Genomic DNA, 12,480 nt, shown 5'->3' on the forward strand with positions numbered 1-12,480 from the left:
GTCTGAGCTGTGAATAAAATCCAGAAGTCCTGATTCCTTGTCTCTCTGCTCTGTGGCTCCAGTCCTAATCAGATCCTCTCTCAAAACAACTTTCTAATATAGACAGTCCAGGAGACTGAAACATTTCTTCTATCTACAAAACAAGGGTAGTAAAAGGTTTCCTTCACACAGTCACTCCAATATTTCTGTTATGGCCTCAAAGACTCTTGTTAATATATATTGCACTTTTCCTCCAGGTCAGCAATCAGAATTTCTGAGCCTGAGAATTCATCATTCTGCTCTGAAGGTATTTTCAAGAATTATTCAAACTTAAAATCGGAGCAATCTTTTACAGAGTGTTTCCTTCAAGTTCTGGCATCAGTCAGTCTGTGTTTGCTAGGGTTATTGATGGTTTGTTGGGGTTATCACAGGAGTTTTAAAAGCAGAAGACATTTTCATGCACAACATTTATAAATATCCAATATCGGTCAAGACATATCACTTTTCTGTTTCAGTAAAATAATAAACATCTCATATTCAGATCAGACAGAAAACAGACAAAGTATGAAGATTCATACTCATAAACTTTTCTATGTAAAACAAGCTACATAATTCACAGCAGTACATAAGGAGACTTAAATTTGTGCAATTGCTTCTAATCTTTAATTGTAAACATGCACTGTTCACCATGGGATGTGCAGTGCTGTTTTTCCAAACAGATTTTTAGGAAACCAATTAAGCAGTTGGTCTTATCTAAGACTTAAGAGTGCCAAGCAAAAAAAAAAAAAAGAAAAAAAACCACACCAGATTTAGGATGGGCTGGGGATTACTGAAGTCGAGCCATTGCAAAGTCTATTGATCAGTTTTCCTAATAACACATCAGTCACTGAATACAAGTGTACAGTTTTAATTTAAGGTTTTATTAGCCACTTGGCACCTAGATCCCATGGGTCAGGTCTTCAATAGTGCAAATCAGAGCAGTTTTCCTGTAATATACAATTGTACAAGTTTGGAACTGATCTAAATATTTCACAGAATCACTGAATATTCTGAGCTGGAAGGGATCACAGAGTAACTGAATGATTTGTGTTGGAAGGGACCTTAAAGCTCATCCAGTCCCACCCCCTGCCATGGGCAGGGACACCTTCCACTAGCCCAGGTTGCTCCAAGCCCCATCCAACCTGGCCTTGGACACTTCCAGGGATCCAGGGGCAGCCACAGCTTCTCTGGGCAACCTGTGCCAGGGCCTCCCCACCCTCTCAGGGGAGAATTTCTTCCTAATATCCAATCTAACCCTACTCTCTTTCAGTTTGAATCCATTTCCCCTTGTGCTGTCACCACATGCTGTTGTAAAACATCCCTTCCCAGCCTTCTCTGTCGGATCATCCGAGCCCAACTCCTGACCCTGCACAGACACCCCAACAATCCCACCCTGTCCCTGAGAGGGTTGTCCAAACCCTCCTGGAGCTCTGGCAGCCTTGGGGCTGTGCCCACTGCCCTGGGGAGCCTGGGCAGTGCCCAACCAGCCTCTGGGGGAAGAACCTTTTGCCAGCACCCAGCGCAGCCCTGCCCTGCACAGCTCCGGCGCTCCCCTTGGCCGGCGCTGCCCTCTCGTGGGCACTGCCCGCCTTTGGTTTGCAAGGTTTGGTAACCGAAGGAACAGTCGTACAGCACATCCTACAGCAGGTATTTGCTTTCTGGTTGAAAACAGTGAAAAGGAGATGCCTGTCAGCACTTTATTAGTGTCTATGCAACCTTTCTGGAGGACCTTTAGAATGTGTTCAGCAGTCTCAAGACCAGTCACTCCAAAGTGTAATAGAATGTAAACCTGTTTAACAAACTCAGGTATGTAAACAGTAAAATCATGTCCTGAAAAATTTAATTACTGATTCAGCAGTTCAGGGAATGGATACAAGGACAAGAGCACTGTTGCTCTGTATTGACTGGCTGCTGTTTCACCAAGTTATCAGTGCTGATCTAATAAATTTCCAGTCTGTTTGTGTGGGCTACACTTACTGGCGCTTTCCTAACTTTCTGCTGTTATCTAGAACAGGGCAATAGATTGTAACTCAACTGCTTGGTGCACTGTTTTCCTCAAAACATTTAATTTTACAAAGATGCACTTGCAGCTCCCATATGGAACAAATGCATATATGCTTAAACTCTTTTGTTCTTTCCTGTGGGAGTATGCTCACATAATTTACAACAGAAAAGCCATCCAAGGATGCCAGCTAGCTACATTCCATTTTCATTATTCAGCAATGACAAAGGTCTGTCTTAGCATGAATGCTTCACCTGCGAATTCTTTTTTCTTCAGAATGTGACAACGAAAACATTCACTCTAGCAGTAACATTCATAATGCAAATCAGTCCACTAACTGAGACCACCAACACATTTATTGGAGTTTCAAGTACTTGCCAGGTGATAGGGGTATGTGGGAACCATATCGTGGTTCTATGGAATTGACTGAGAATCCTGAATTTATTCTAACAAATATGACCTGGGAAGTAGTTTTCAAATAGAGCAAGCAGAGATTTCTTGAACCAGTGTAAAGTTTAATGAAATAGTAAACATGGGCTCTAATCAATAAAGTCATTGCTCATTTGTCACTCAGCTAATACTCCCCATGCAGCCAAAATGCAAAGTCAGTGAGAGGGATTTTCTCCAATGCTTTTCTGAAACAGAATTAAACAGAACTTCAGGCCCAGGCCCAGTTCAGATCAGATCTAACTGCACAGTGCCTAAAAGAGACACAAAGGTTTGCAAGGTCCAGCGTACAATTTATAAAAATGTGAGTAGTGTGGAATCAAAATCACCTCAAGTAGACTTAAGGGGGTCTCTAAAATTTATATAACAGAGGTGGTCTTCCAATATCCAGAACCAAAGCAAATATATTACACACGAGAACATTTTCAAGTGGCCTGTTCAGAGAGCAGGTTGCTGAGCACAGGGGATCTGCCACCAAGGTTTCCCTGTACAAAGATTAAACATGCAAAAAATTATATAACAAAGAGAAGAGAATAGCAGAGCATTTTAAAACAGGGCAAAGCTAAGATGGGAGATACAGATCATATCAGATATGCAAACAACACTTATTTCTTCACTGTAATTTCAGTGACTGTGCTCAGTTAGACTGCTGGAAATGGTAAACAGAGAATAGTGATGATAATTAGTGCCTTAATTAGAAAGAAGTTTCAAACAAGTAGTCTCAGCCACATTGTTGATTTTAGCAAAATTAGCCTAAATTCTGTTTAAATGTGGAAAACTACACAAGAATCAACCAACAATTGTGAAATCGATATGTCAGCTAGAAGGGGCTGCCTGACACTAAGAATTAGAAAAGCAAGGCTTTTCTCAGAGTATGGAGCTCACGTATATAAGGTAGGAAAAATGACAAGGAATTCATAGAAGGAAGGTACTGCCAACTACATCAAATAGGGGTCAGGTACCCTCAAGGCATTAATAGTTCCCAAATAGTACTACTATTTAACATATCACTGGAAGCTGTGGATATGCCCATTAATCCACTGGAATGACATTATCTCAAGTATTACCAGCCACAATCTGAAGAGCAACTGTAAGACTACAAAGAAACGAGAAAAGTATACTTTCATTAATTACCGTGCCCTCTCCCCAAGACAACACTAAAATCATTGAATTAATAAAATGTACCCAGTCTGGTAAGAACATTCTATAATATGTTATATGCAAGCTGGCTTTAGCTCATTTTGTTAGTAGGATTAATTTTTAGAAATTTAAGACTTTCGTGTTAATCCCAGATAATAGTGCAGTTTGGTAAACTAATCAGATTACAGTGAATGTCAGTGCCATTTGATTTTAAATGATGTGAAGCATATTATTGGAACTATCACCCTCTCATTTTATGAAAGGATGATCTGGAAGAATGTCAGGCAGGGTTCACAGAGTCTCAACAGCTGCAGAGCTCTGCTTCAAGTCCTTTTTAAAATTATGGCTTTGTTTATTCTGCTTTATCTCTGACTGACATTTTCTGACAGCAAGTTAGGACAATAATTTTAAAAAGACATGGACTTTGTCACAACAATGGATGTTCAAATACTGTGTAAGAAACTGGTATACAAACTTACCTTCTACATATACACCACTAAATTACCACCTCCTACAGCCAGATATCTGATGTGCATTTTCAATTAAAAATTGACTGCTCTAACTAGTCCTTCCCACTCATTTGATTCATGAGCTTCATTTTGCATCTCCCTCGTTCCCCATACCTTTACTCCAATTGGTTCCAGCAGGGCTCAAGCCTATTTTATTTCTGGTTAATCAGATTAGGTAAGAAGCTGGGATTGTGATGTCAGTGCGTTAATAGAAGGAAGTAATGCTTCCTGCAGGAAAGATGGCAAATTTGACCTTTTAGAAGCAGGTCTTGATCTGCCTGCAAGATGAAAACAGAGCAAGCCAAACCGCAGTAAGAACACCAACTCATTCCACGAGAGCAGCATTCAAAGTGAGGTTATGGCTCATGGACTGCAGGTAAGAAAGAATAATACCCTCATGTTTGCTGTTTTGCTTGAAGGGAGCTTTGGGTGGGGGGAAGGAGGTCAGCTTCAGCAAAAATAGTAGAACATTAGAAATAGTAACTCGTGAAAGGCCTCAGTTCTTACAGGAGAAAAACTGGATTTCAGAACAGAAGTATTTAATAGACTCACTTTTTTACAAACTTGTGACATTATTTGTTTGACTTTAATATACCTGTATTCATATTCTTTCATTCTGTGCTGATGAAACAATACTTACTTATAAAATCTCTTTACTGTACAAAATTGCTGTAGTTCATTTTGTTGGGTTTTTCCCCCTTAAACTCAGAAACCTACAGTAACTGAACAACAGATGACACTGAAACTAAATTAAACAACTAATTTCTCAAGTTATAAACTCATGATTTAAAAATTTAATTACTTTGTATGATAGTTTAGCCGACTGCTTTATTATTATGGGCTGCTGCTGTATTATTTAGCATGTGCCACCATACAAATGGTTTTATGAGCCTATCGGGTGTATGCAGCAGGTTGCTATGGTGATGTGGTGCTCAAACTGATGCAATCCTTAAGGTTCTGTTCTTGAACCTTCCATCAGACCTTAAAAAAGTCTTCACACAAAGCAGCAAACAAAGTATTAATGTAACAGATATTGTTTGCACAAAATACCCTCAAGAAGCGCAGTTGTTAACCAAATAAAAGGTACGAAGGTGCACTGCTGGAGGAGCTCTAAACAGTGATGACTGTGCACACCTGTAAGCTTCAAGATTAGCTTTATTCCATAGGTACATTAACATGGACAAAGCCCCTCCCTCACTTGAGCTGAGCCAGTTGTGATGCCTCTCATCAAGTGCAGCAGGAAGCTGAACTTACTGTCAAGGAGGCTGATCTTTAACTTGCTGTGCAGATGAAAGCCCAATTTGTAAATGCAAAAGCAAATGGTAAAGCTGAAGTCCATTAAACACTGCAGTCAGTATCATGATTGGGCAAAAGAAACTGTTCCACTCACAGGGAACATTGTCATTGCATTTTAGCTGCAGTTATGCAGAATGCAAGAAAGATGGAGATATTGGGAAAAAATTAGAACAAACCAAAATCCAAGAATAAAACAAACAGAACTTTTTAAACTGTTCATCATGTCAGTGACTACCCTTAAAGGTGCTTTTTTGGAACTCCAAATGAAAATCCTGCTTCGGTGTTCCTGTCATCTCAAATAAACACTGTTATTGTACCGATGCTTCTAATGAATTCCTATTGTCATTGACTCTTGTTGACAGAACCCCATACCCTGCCTGTGTATTCACCACTGGCAACCTCACACAGGCAGAAATTACCCCTTTTCAAGCTGTCCAGCTGGGCTAATCCAACACTCAAACAATGAGCAGCTCTGCACTGCACTGAAGCTGCTGTGCATGCCATTGTCTAGGCTGACCCACATTCATACCAGTGTCACTGCCAGAGCCTCTCCCAAGATCAATAAGGCACGAATAAACCTAATTTAAAAACAGTCCTTCACCTAAGCTTTTACTTTGCTGACTTTAGCCACGAAGAAAATAGTGGCTAAACCAGGCAAAATAGTACTGCTGCCACTCAACCAGGGCTCAGCTGTGAGGTTATTCTGTGTGTGTATCTTGGACCATTAGGGCCTATCAGTTCTGAGTATTTGCAGAATACAGTTAGTCCAGCCAGGGTGAGATTCTTTATGCATTGCCTTGTAATACAATAATCTGTTCTCTGAAATCTTTAACACCTGTCTCAAGCTTTATCTTTAAACGCAGTAAGCTATTCATGGCCAACTTAAAATAAATGGCAGTAATTGCTTATCTCATTTTTGGCTGCTGTGAGTTTTGCAAGTAATAACCTCCTACTGTTCCCTACAGTCCATTTTTCTTTTCTTCCTAAGTACTCATCTCTGCTATGCCAAAAAAAGGAGAATTAAAAACAATTCATCTTTCTAAAGAGTTTGCAGGTGTTAACTTGTTATCAATACTTCATGCTATCACTGCCTGGTCCACAGCTCTGTGCTATTAGCAAAGCACTGTACTGAGTTCTGTGGAATGTGATTGGTGTGTACATAACCTATTTCGCACTAGTGAAACTTTGAGCCAGCTTTCAATGTTTCTTTCAGTCAGTTCTGTATTTTTAACAATAGCAGGGCAATATTAGATGTGACAAAATCTCACTAATTTGATTTTTTCTGGACTTATTTCTCAAACATATTAGCCCCCGTTTTCACATTTCCTTCTACCTCATTATATATTTTTTTCTTGCCTGCTTTTGTACCACCACATTATAAATGAACAAAGCATCCACTAAGGTCTTGAATCCAAAGACAGATCTGTTTGGGGCCAGAAAAGAAGCCCAAAATGGAGAATGTGTAGCTTCTAGGAGGACACCTCTGGGTGCAACAGCCTGGTGGAACGAGTATGTTGAATAAAGAACTGTAATTCTAAATCTTGGTGTCAAAAGGGTTAAAGCCCTAATGGGTGGGAAGCAGCCATGGCCTGTCCCCAGCCATGCTGAGGATCTCTGCTCACAGGGCAAACAGCACAATGAGCTGAGCTGCAGCTCAGCAGGTCTCTGCTTCCCACCTATGGGCTCCCTCTGCAGCTTCTCCTCTTCCCACTGCCATCTCAAACCTTCTCCTTTGGGGTGAGTCATCTCCCCTGTCCTCTGGTGGTTGGTATGTCAAACGTTCAGCTGTGAATTCACTCCTAGGAGGCAGAATTTTCTCTTTTACACAATGGAAAATGATAGTCGAGGTAGTGCATCACCCCAAAGTAACCTGCTGGCCTATAATCCCAATCTACTTGCCTTAAATTTTAATTTTTGCTTGTCTACCACACAATCAAGCTACTGTGCTCTGCAGAAGGGGAAATGGAATACAAGGGGGGGTTGCTACTGTTTTGGCTGGGGTTTTTTAATGGGTTGATGATGGCCGAGAATTTCTCTTACAATGACTGGGGCAAAGTAGTTGTCTATCCAGTCACAACTCAGACAAGCACACTAGCTCCTAAGTTATCAGATTGTGAATTGTTCTATCAGAAAGATCAAAAACTCTCAGAAATATTTCTATTGTGACACTATTGGGTGGGGGGAATTCTTTCTTTACATTATCAGACTGGAAAGCTTTTTCCTGTATGACTCTGTTGCTACTCTTAGAGCTATTTACCTTTCACTTGCAGATACGAGATGAACAAAGTGGCTACAACAAAAATCTATTTTGCATTCCTAAGCATTATGAAGAAGATTTAGAAAGAGTCTTCATTCCTCATGGACTTATCCTGGACAGGTATGAGAGGAAAGAGCAAAGTGAAGTCAATGATAATTTCCCTGTGCAGCCCATGAGAAACTCTGCAGCTCTAACACTCTAACACTTCTGTTCTAGAGTTTAATACAGGAGAGGGTTATGGAAAAGATTCCTCTACAACACCAGTTAAATTTCCATAGTACCTCAAATATCTCCAAACCCGTCTATCCTGTAATGTTTAGATTTATGGATGAAACCAACAATATGTCAAGTGGATTAGGTATTTCTTCCTGTGGTCACAACTTGCTAGTTATAAAAACCTAACAGCAAGATCAGAATTTTAACTTGGACACTGCTTAATATATGGACAAACAAGTGTGATATACAAAACACTTTACAGAGTGTGTTTTCTTTTTTTTTTATCTCCCAGGACAGAACGCTTGGCTAGAGATATCATGCAAGACATGGGAAGTCATGACATTGTTGCACTCTGTGTCCTTAAAGGAGGCTATAAATTCTTTGCTGATTTGCTGGACCATATAAAAGCACTAAATCAAAATGGTGACAAATCTGTGCCTATTACTGTGGATTTTGTTAGAATAAAAAGCTACTGTGTAAGAAATTTTCTTTTCTTTGGAAAATTGACTCTCTGCATAGATTGACATTCTAAATGCTGGTAGTATACATGAAAACTCCACAAAAATTGAGTTTATGCATATATTCTGTTCAAAGCAATTCAACTGATTACACACTGAAAAGGAACTGATTTACTGAACTGCCCCAATGAACAGATGGATGTTATACATTCACTTCAACAAACATACAGCAGAATGAATCAACATGACAAAGCCACAGCAGGGATCCAACATCCTCCTCTTGCAAAAAGCAAGAGCAGCACACCATTCATACATACATACAGGATAACACTGTTTAACCTGTTTTATGTGACTTCCCTCTCTTCTTTCTCTTTCTAGAATGATTCACCCACAGGAAAAATCAGTTTTGTTGGCGAGGAACTGTCTACACTAAATGGGAAGGTATGAACTAGCATCTTTACCTTTTAAAGGGAAAGAACTGTTCTTGTTTATCTTTCAGGAAGTTCATCTTTATTAAGATTTTGGTACTGCATACTTACAGCCACTTGACACTGATTTAAAATGCTGGACTTTGAAATAGTGAGTAATTCCCACTGACCTCAGTGGATCCACAATTTATCCCACAGCCCCTAGAAATGAACAATACCAAACTGACTCATCAGGATGGCTCTAGAATACTAGTGCTATACATAGAATAATAGATACAACTTGACTCACTATGTTTTAAGTTTCCATAAATACTTACAGAAAGACTCTTCAGAAAGCACTAAAGTAATGTCAGTTAAGCAACAAGCTCCTTTGAAAATCAATTGCAACTTCCTAATAACTAAAGTTTGTAGTGTGCTTTTCCTGGACATATAATTTACTGAATGTTGCCATGTAAATATTTTCTTTTCTCTCTTTTCTCTCCCTACGTGATCTCTCCCAGAACGTGTTAGTAGTAGAGGTAAGTAAAGGTTGGAGGGGGTGGGGAATGACATGGATGTTTTTCTCCCCTTTCTGCAACTTAGTACATATTGCATATAAAACAATGTCACTGGGCTGCCAGGGTTTTATGCTCTAAATTAATCCACTGACAGTCTGGTTTTCCTTTCAGACTCAAAGGACAGTTTATTTCTTTAATCTCTTTCAGGACATTATTGAGACGGGTAGAACAATGAAAGCACTACTTTCAAAAATAAAAGACAAGAAACCAAGGATGGTTAAAGTTGTAAGGTATAATAACATGGCCACTGTATGTATTGTTATTGTATTGATATAACAAAATCATTTGGGTGAATAGGCAATGCATGCTGGTGGGTGTTGGTTTGGTTTGAAGTTTGGGGGGAGAAGAAGTAAATGCAGGATGCAATCCTTATCCAACTGCTGAAAAACTAGGTGTTTATTAAACTGGGAAACTTACCCATGCACTACCACCTTCACTGTTAAAATTTTTAAAAAGGTTTTCTGGCTCTTTCTCTGTAGCCCATAAAATCTGATGGATTCCCTCTTGCCTACTTCCTCCTGTTTGAAGTAAATTATTCTCTTCCATCCGTTTTCTATAACCACATCAGTTGCCTCAATACACGAATGACAACATCTTAAAATTGTCAGTAATACAAGTTTCCAGAATCTTGCAAGATTACTTTAAGTAGCATTATACATCAGTTTTTAGTAGATCTCTGAAATGAATTTTTGGGGAATATTCCTGTGTCTATCAAGTGATCACTATACTTCTTGTTTTATGTGCTGGTTATTCTCCTTCTAGTGACTGTCCTGGAGGTTCTCAGTTTCTTCCAAAGGGCACAGGAAAACCAAGAATGGATATGACTTTGTGGAAGAAACTGGAGTGACATTGCACAGCTTGTCCCCTTCTCCCTCCCTCCCCACTAAAATCTTTACCTTCCACTTGAATGTGCTTCCCTCTGTGTGCTATTCTAGTTTGCTGAGGCACTGATACATGGAAGGATAACGATCTGGGATATGGAACTGAAAGGACCTGAATTTAAAACCACAGAGCCATTTGGACCTCCAGAACAAACCTAGATTAGAACCTTTCCTTCTCCCTCCATTATAAAGCTGAAAAGTACCTTTTTCTATTACAGTAATCTCCCTGTTTTAATTTAACTGCATGATTGTAGAAGCCTAAGGGGAGGGGTGGGAGAAGTGAAGTTTACAGCTTCTACCTTCTCTGCTCTGCCTTACAGCCTGCTTGTTAAAAGGACATGTCAAAGCCCAGGTTACAGGCCAGACTGTAAGTATTGTGTTTTTCTGGTTACCCAAAATACAGTCTCATAATTTCACTTCATGTGGTCTGTCTGACAACTGGCATATAAATTTCAGGAAGGCCAAGAGAAATAGGTGGAAAATACATGAAACCTAGTGAACTGATGAACAGTTACTTCACCCTGAGACCTCATGACCACTTCATTGTATCCCCCTGGCTGGCCTGAGCACAGGATAAGCTATTTGATAAAAAAATTAATTTTAAAAATCAATAAATAAAATAATTAAATATAATTTTAACTATTTAGATACCAGAAACAGAATCCAACCCTAGCTGTGTATCGTTTGACTTTGACCCCAGAGGGCAATTGTTTTGACTCTGTATTTAACTTGCCTTTTTTTCAAACTGAAAAGTCCTATTGAGTCGCAGTGCAACTACTTTCACACAAGTAAAATCTCACTCCTTGTCTCCTCTTTCAGGACTACTTCATAACTAGGTTTTAAACAATTATTTTGTTCATAAAATGCATTCTGTTAGCACTTTAACTGTATTACTAACTGATGGGAATGGTTTATATTCTAACCTCTGTTGTCAGTTTACAGCTGATTCTTAAGGAATTGTGCTCAGTACCCCGAAAGCATGACATTTGTCAGCAATTGTGCTTAGTTCAAGCATGAGTTCAATACAAACTGTGTACTTAAAAACTATTTACACCACCCGAGTATAAAAAGAATTGTACTTTCTTACAGATATAGGCTTTGAAATTCCAGATAAATTTGTGGTTGGATATGCCCTTGACTATAACGAATACTTCAGAGATCTAAATGTAAGTATATGCATATGTTAGGTATGAAAGCTACCACAGGTAACCAGCAAGAATATCCACTTAGAGCTTCTCAACAACTATAAAACCCTCAAATCTGACTAGAAACTTCTGTTAAAAGCACAAATAATTTTTAAGGTGCCAAGCTGGTAATTCAATGTAAATGCATAAGAACTTCTTCGTGCCTTATCTTTTAATGACTCTACTCCACAAGTCCCATGGCCCATCTGTGGTGTACCACATTTTAAATCCCCCAGGATGGTGAGCAGCACACAGTCTACTGACCACATCTGCAAAGGAAATAACTTGTAATTTGACATTCATTTGATTGTCTCTCTTAGTGCAATCCTATGTTACTCTTTTCTAGTCAAGTCTTTAAGACGACTGTGTGTGGACTGTAAGTGAAGGTTTTCCCTACACTGTGTAATGTGTTCATCAAGATATTTCTTCCTTTGTTCCATTACAGCCTCCTTGGGCTGCACTGAGTCAGCATTAGCTGATAAAAAGAACTGATCTTTTTTTCCTGCTTTTGTTTTCAAAAGTACTTTCTTAAATCTAGTTAAGTGGAAAAGTTTTTCACTTGAAAGTTTGATTACTGAGACAAAGCAGTTCTGTTAAAGACATAAACAATTTGTGCTATTGCAGCCTGAAGGAGCATAAAAGAATTGAACAAACCTGACTTCTACAAAATATATAAATTTATATGTTACAGGTGAGCTTGGAAAGAATATTAACATCACAACTTTACCGCAAGTAGGAAACTTGTGACAAAAATGGCTCTGGGGTGTTTTCCTTACAATTCTAGTAATGTGACTGAAAATCTTTCTTGAATTTCCTTTGAAAGTAAAGATTGACTAAAGCTGTACTTTTTTTTTTCTTCAGCATATCTGTATTCTGAAAGAGAATGCCAAAGAGAAATATAGGATGTCATAACATCAGTCTTCTGGAACAACAGTTCAGAGACGTGAACAACTGTGTGGGCAAGCAAGAAGTGACCTACTAATTGTACTTTTTTTCACTGAAGAACTACAACATTTTCTAAACATACTAGTCAATGTATTATTTCCTAGAGTGATTATGTAAAACAGCTAAAGGTGAATGAAGTTTG

General features: G+C 39.0%; 1 protein-coding gene across 1 annotated transcript; it reads left to right on the forward strand.

The window, feature by feature from the left end:
* Nucleotides 1–4,438: 4,438 nt before the first annotated feature.
* LOC114000434 (hypoxanthine-guanine phosphoribosyltransferase-like) lies at nt 4,439–12,383 on the forward strand. Its single transcript, XM_027744740.2, has 9 exons — nt 4,439–4,492; nt 7,683–7,789; nt 8,178–8,361; nt 8,722–8,784; nt 9,272–9,289; nt 9,476–9,558; nt 10,530–10,576; nt 11,299–11,375; nt 12,255–12,383. The coding sequence occupies exons 1-9, from the start codon at nt 4,475–4,477 to the stop codon at nt 12,303–12,305; spliced, it is 648 nt and encodes a 215-aa protein (XP_027600541.1). The 5' UTR covers nt 4,439–4,474; the 3' UTR covers nt 12,306–12,383.
* Nucleotides 12,384–12,480: the final 97 nt, after the last annotated feature.

This window comes from Pipra filicauda, unplaced genomic scaffold (genome assembly GCF_003945595.2).
Source record: "Pipra filicauda isolate LSUMZ 115617 unplaced genomic scaffold, ASM394559v2 scaffold296_size2174093_pilon, whole genome shotgun sequence".
NCBI classification, from domain to species: Eukaryota; Metazoa; Chordata; class Aves; order Passeriformes; family Pipridae; genus Pipra; species Pipra filicauda.

What these genes read in the sequence shown, in the direction of transcription:
- LOC114000434 (XM_027744740.2), top strand. An exon ending in CATGGACTTATCCTGGACAG is followed by an intron (nt 7,790 to 8,177) that starts GTATGAGAGGAA and finishes TTTATCTCCCAG; the next exon opens with GACAGAACGCTTGGCTAGAG. An exon ending in AGGATGGTTAAAGTTGTAAG is followed by an intron (nt 9,559 to 10,529) that starts GTATAATAACAT and finishes TCTGCCTTACAG; the next exon opens with CCTGCTTGTTAAAAGGACAT.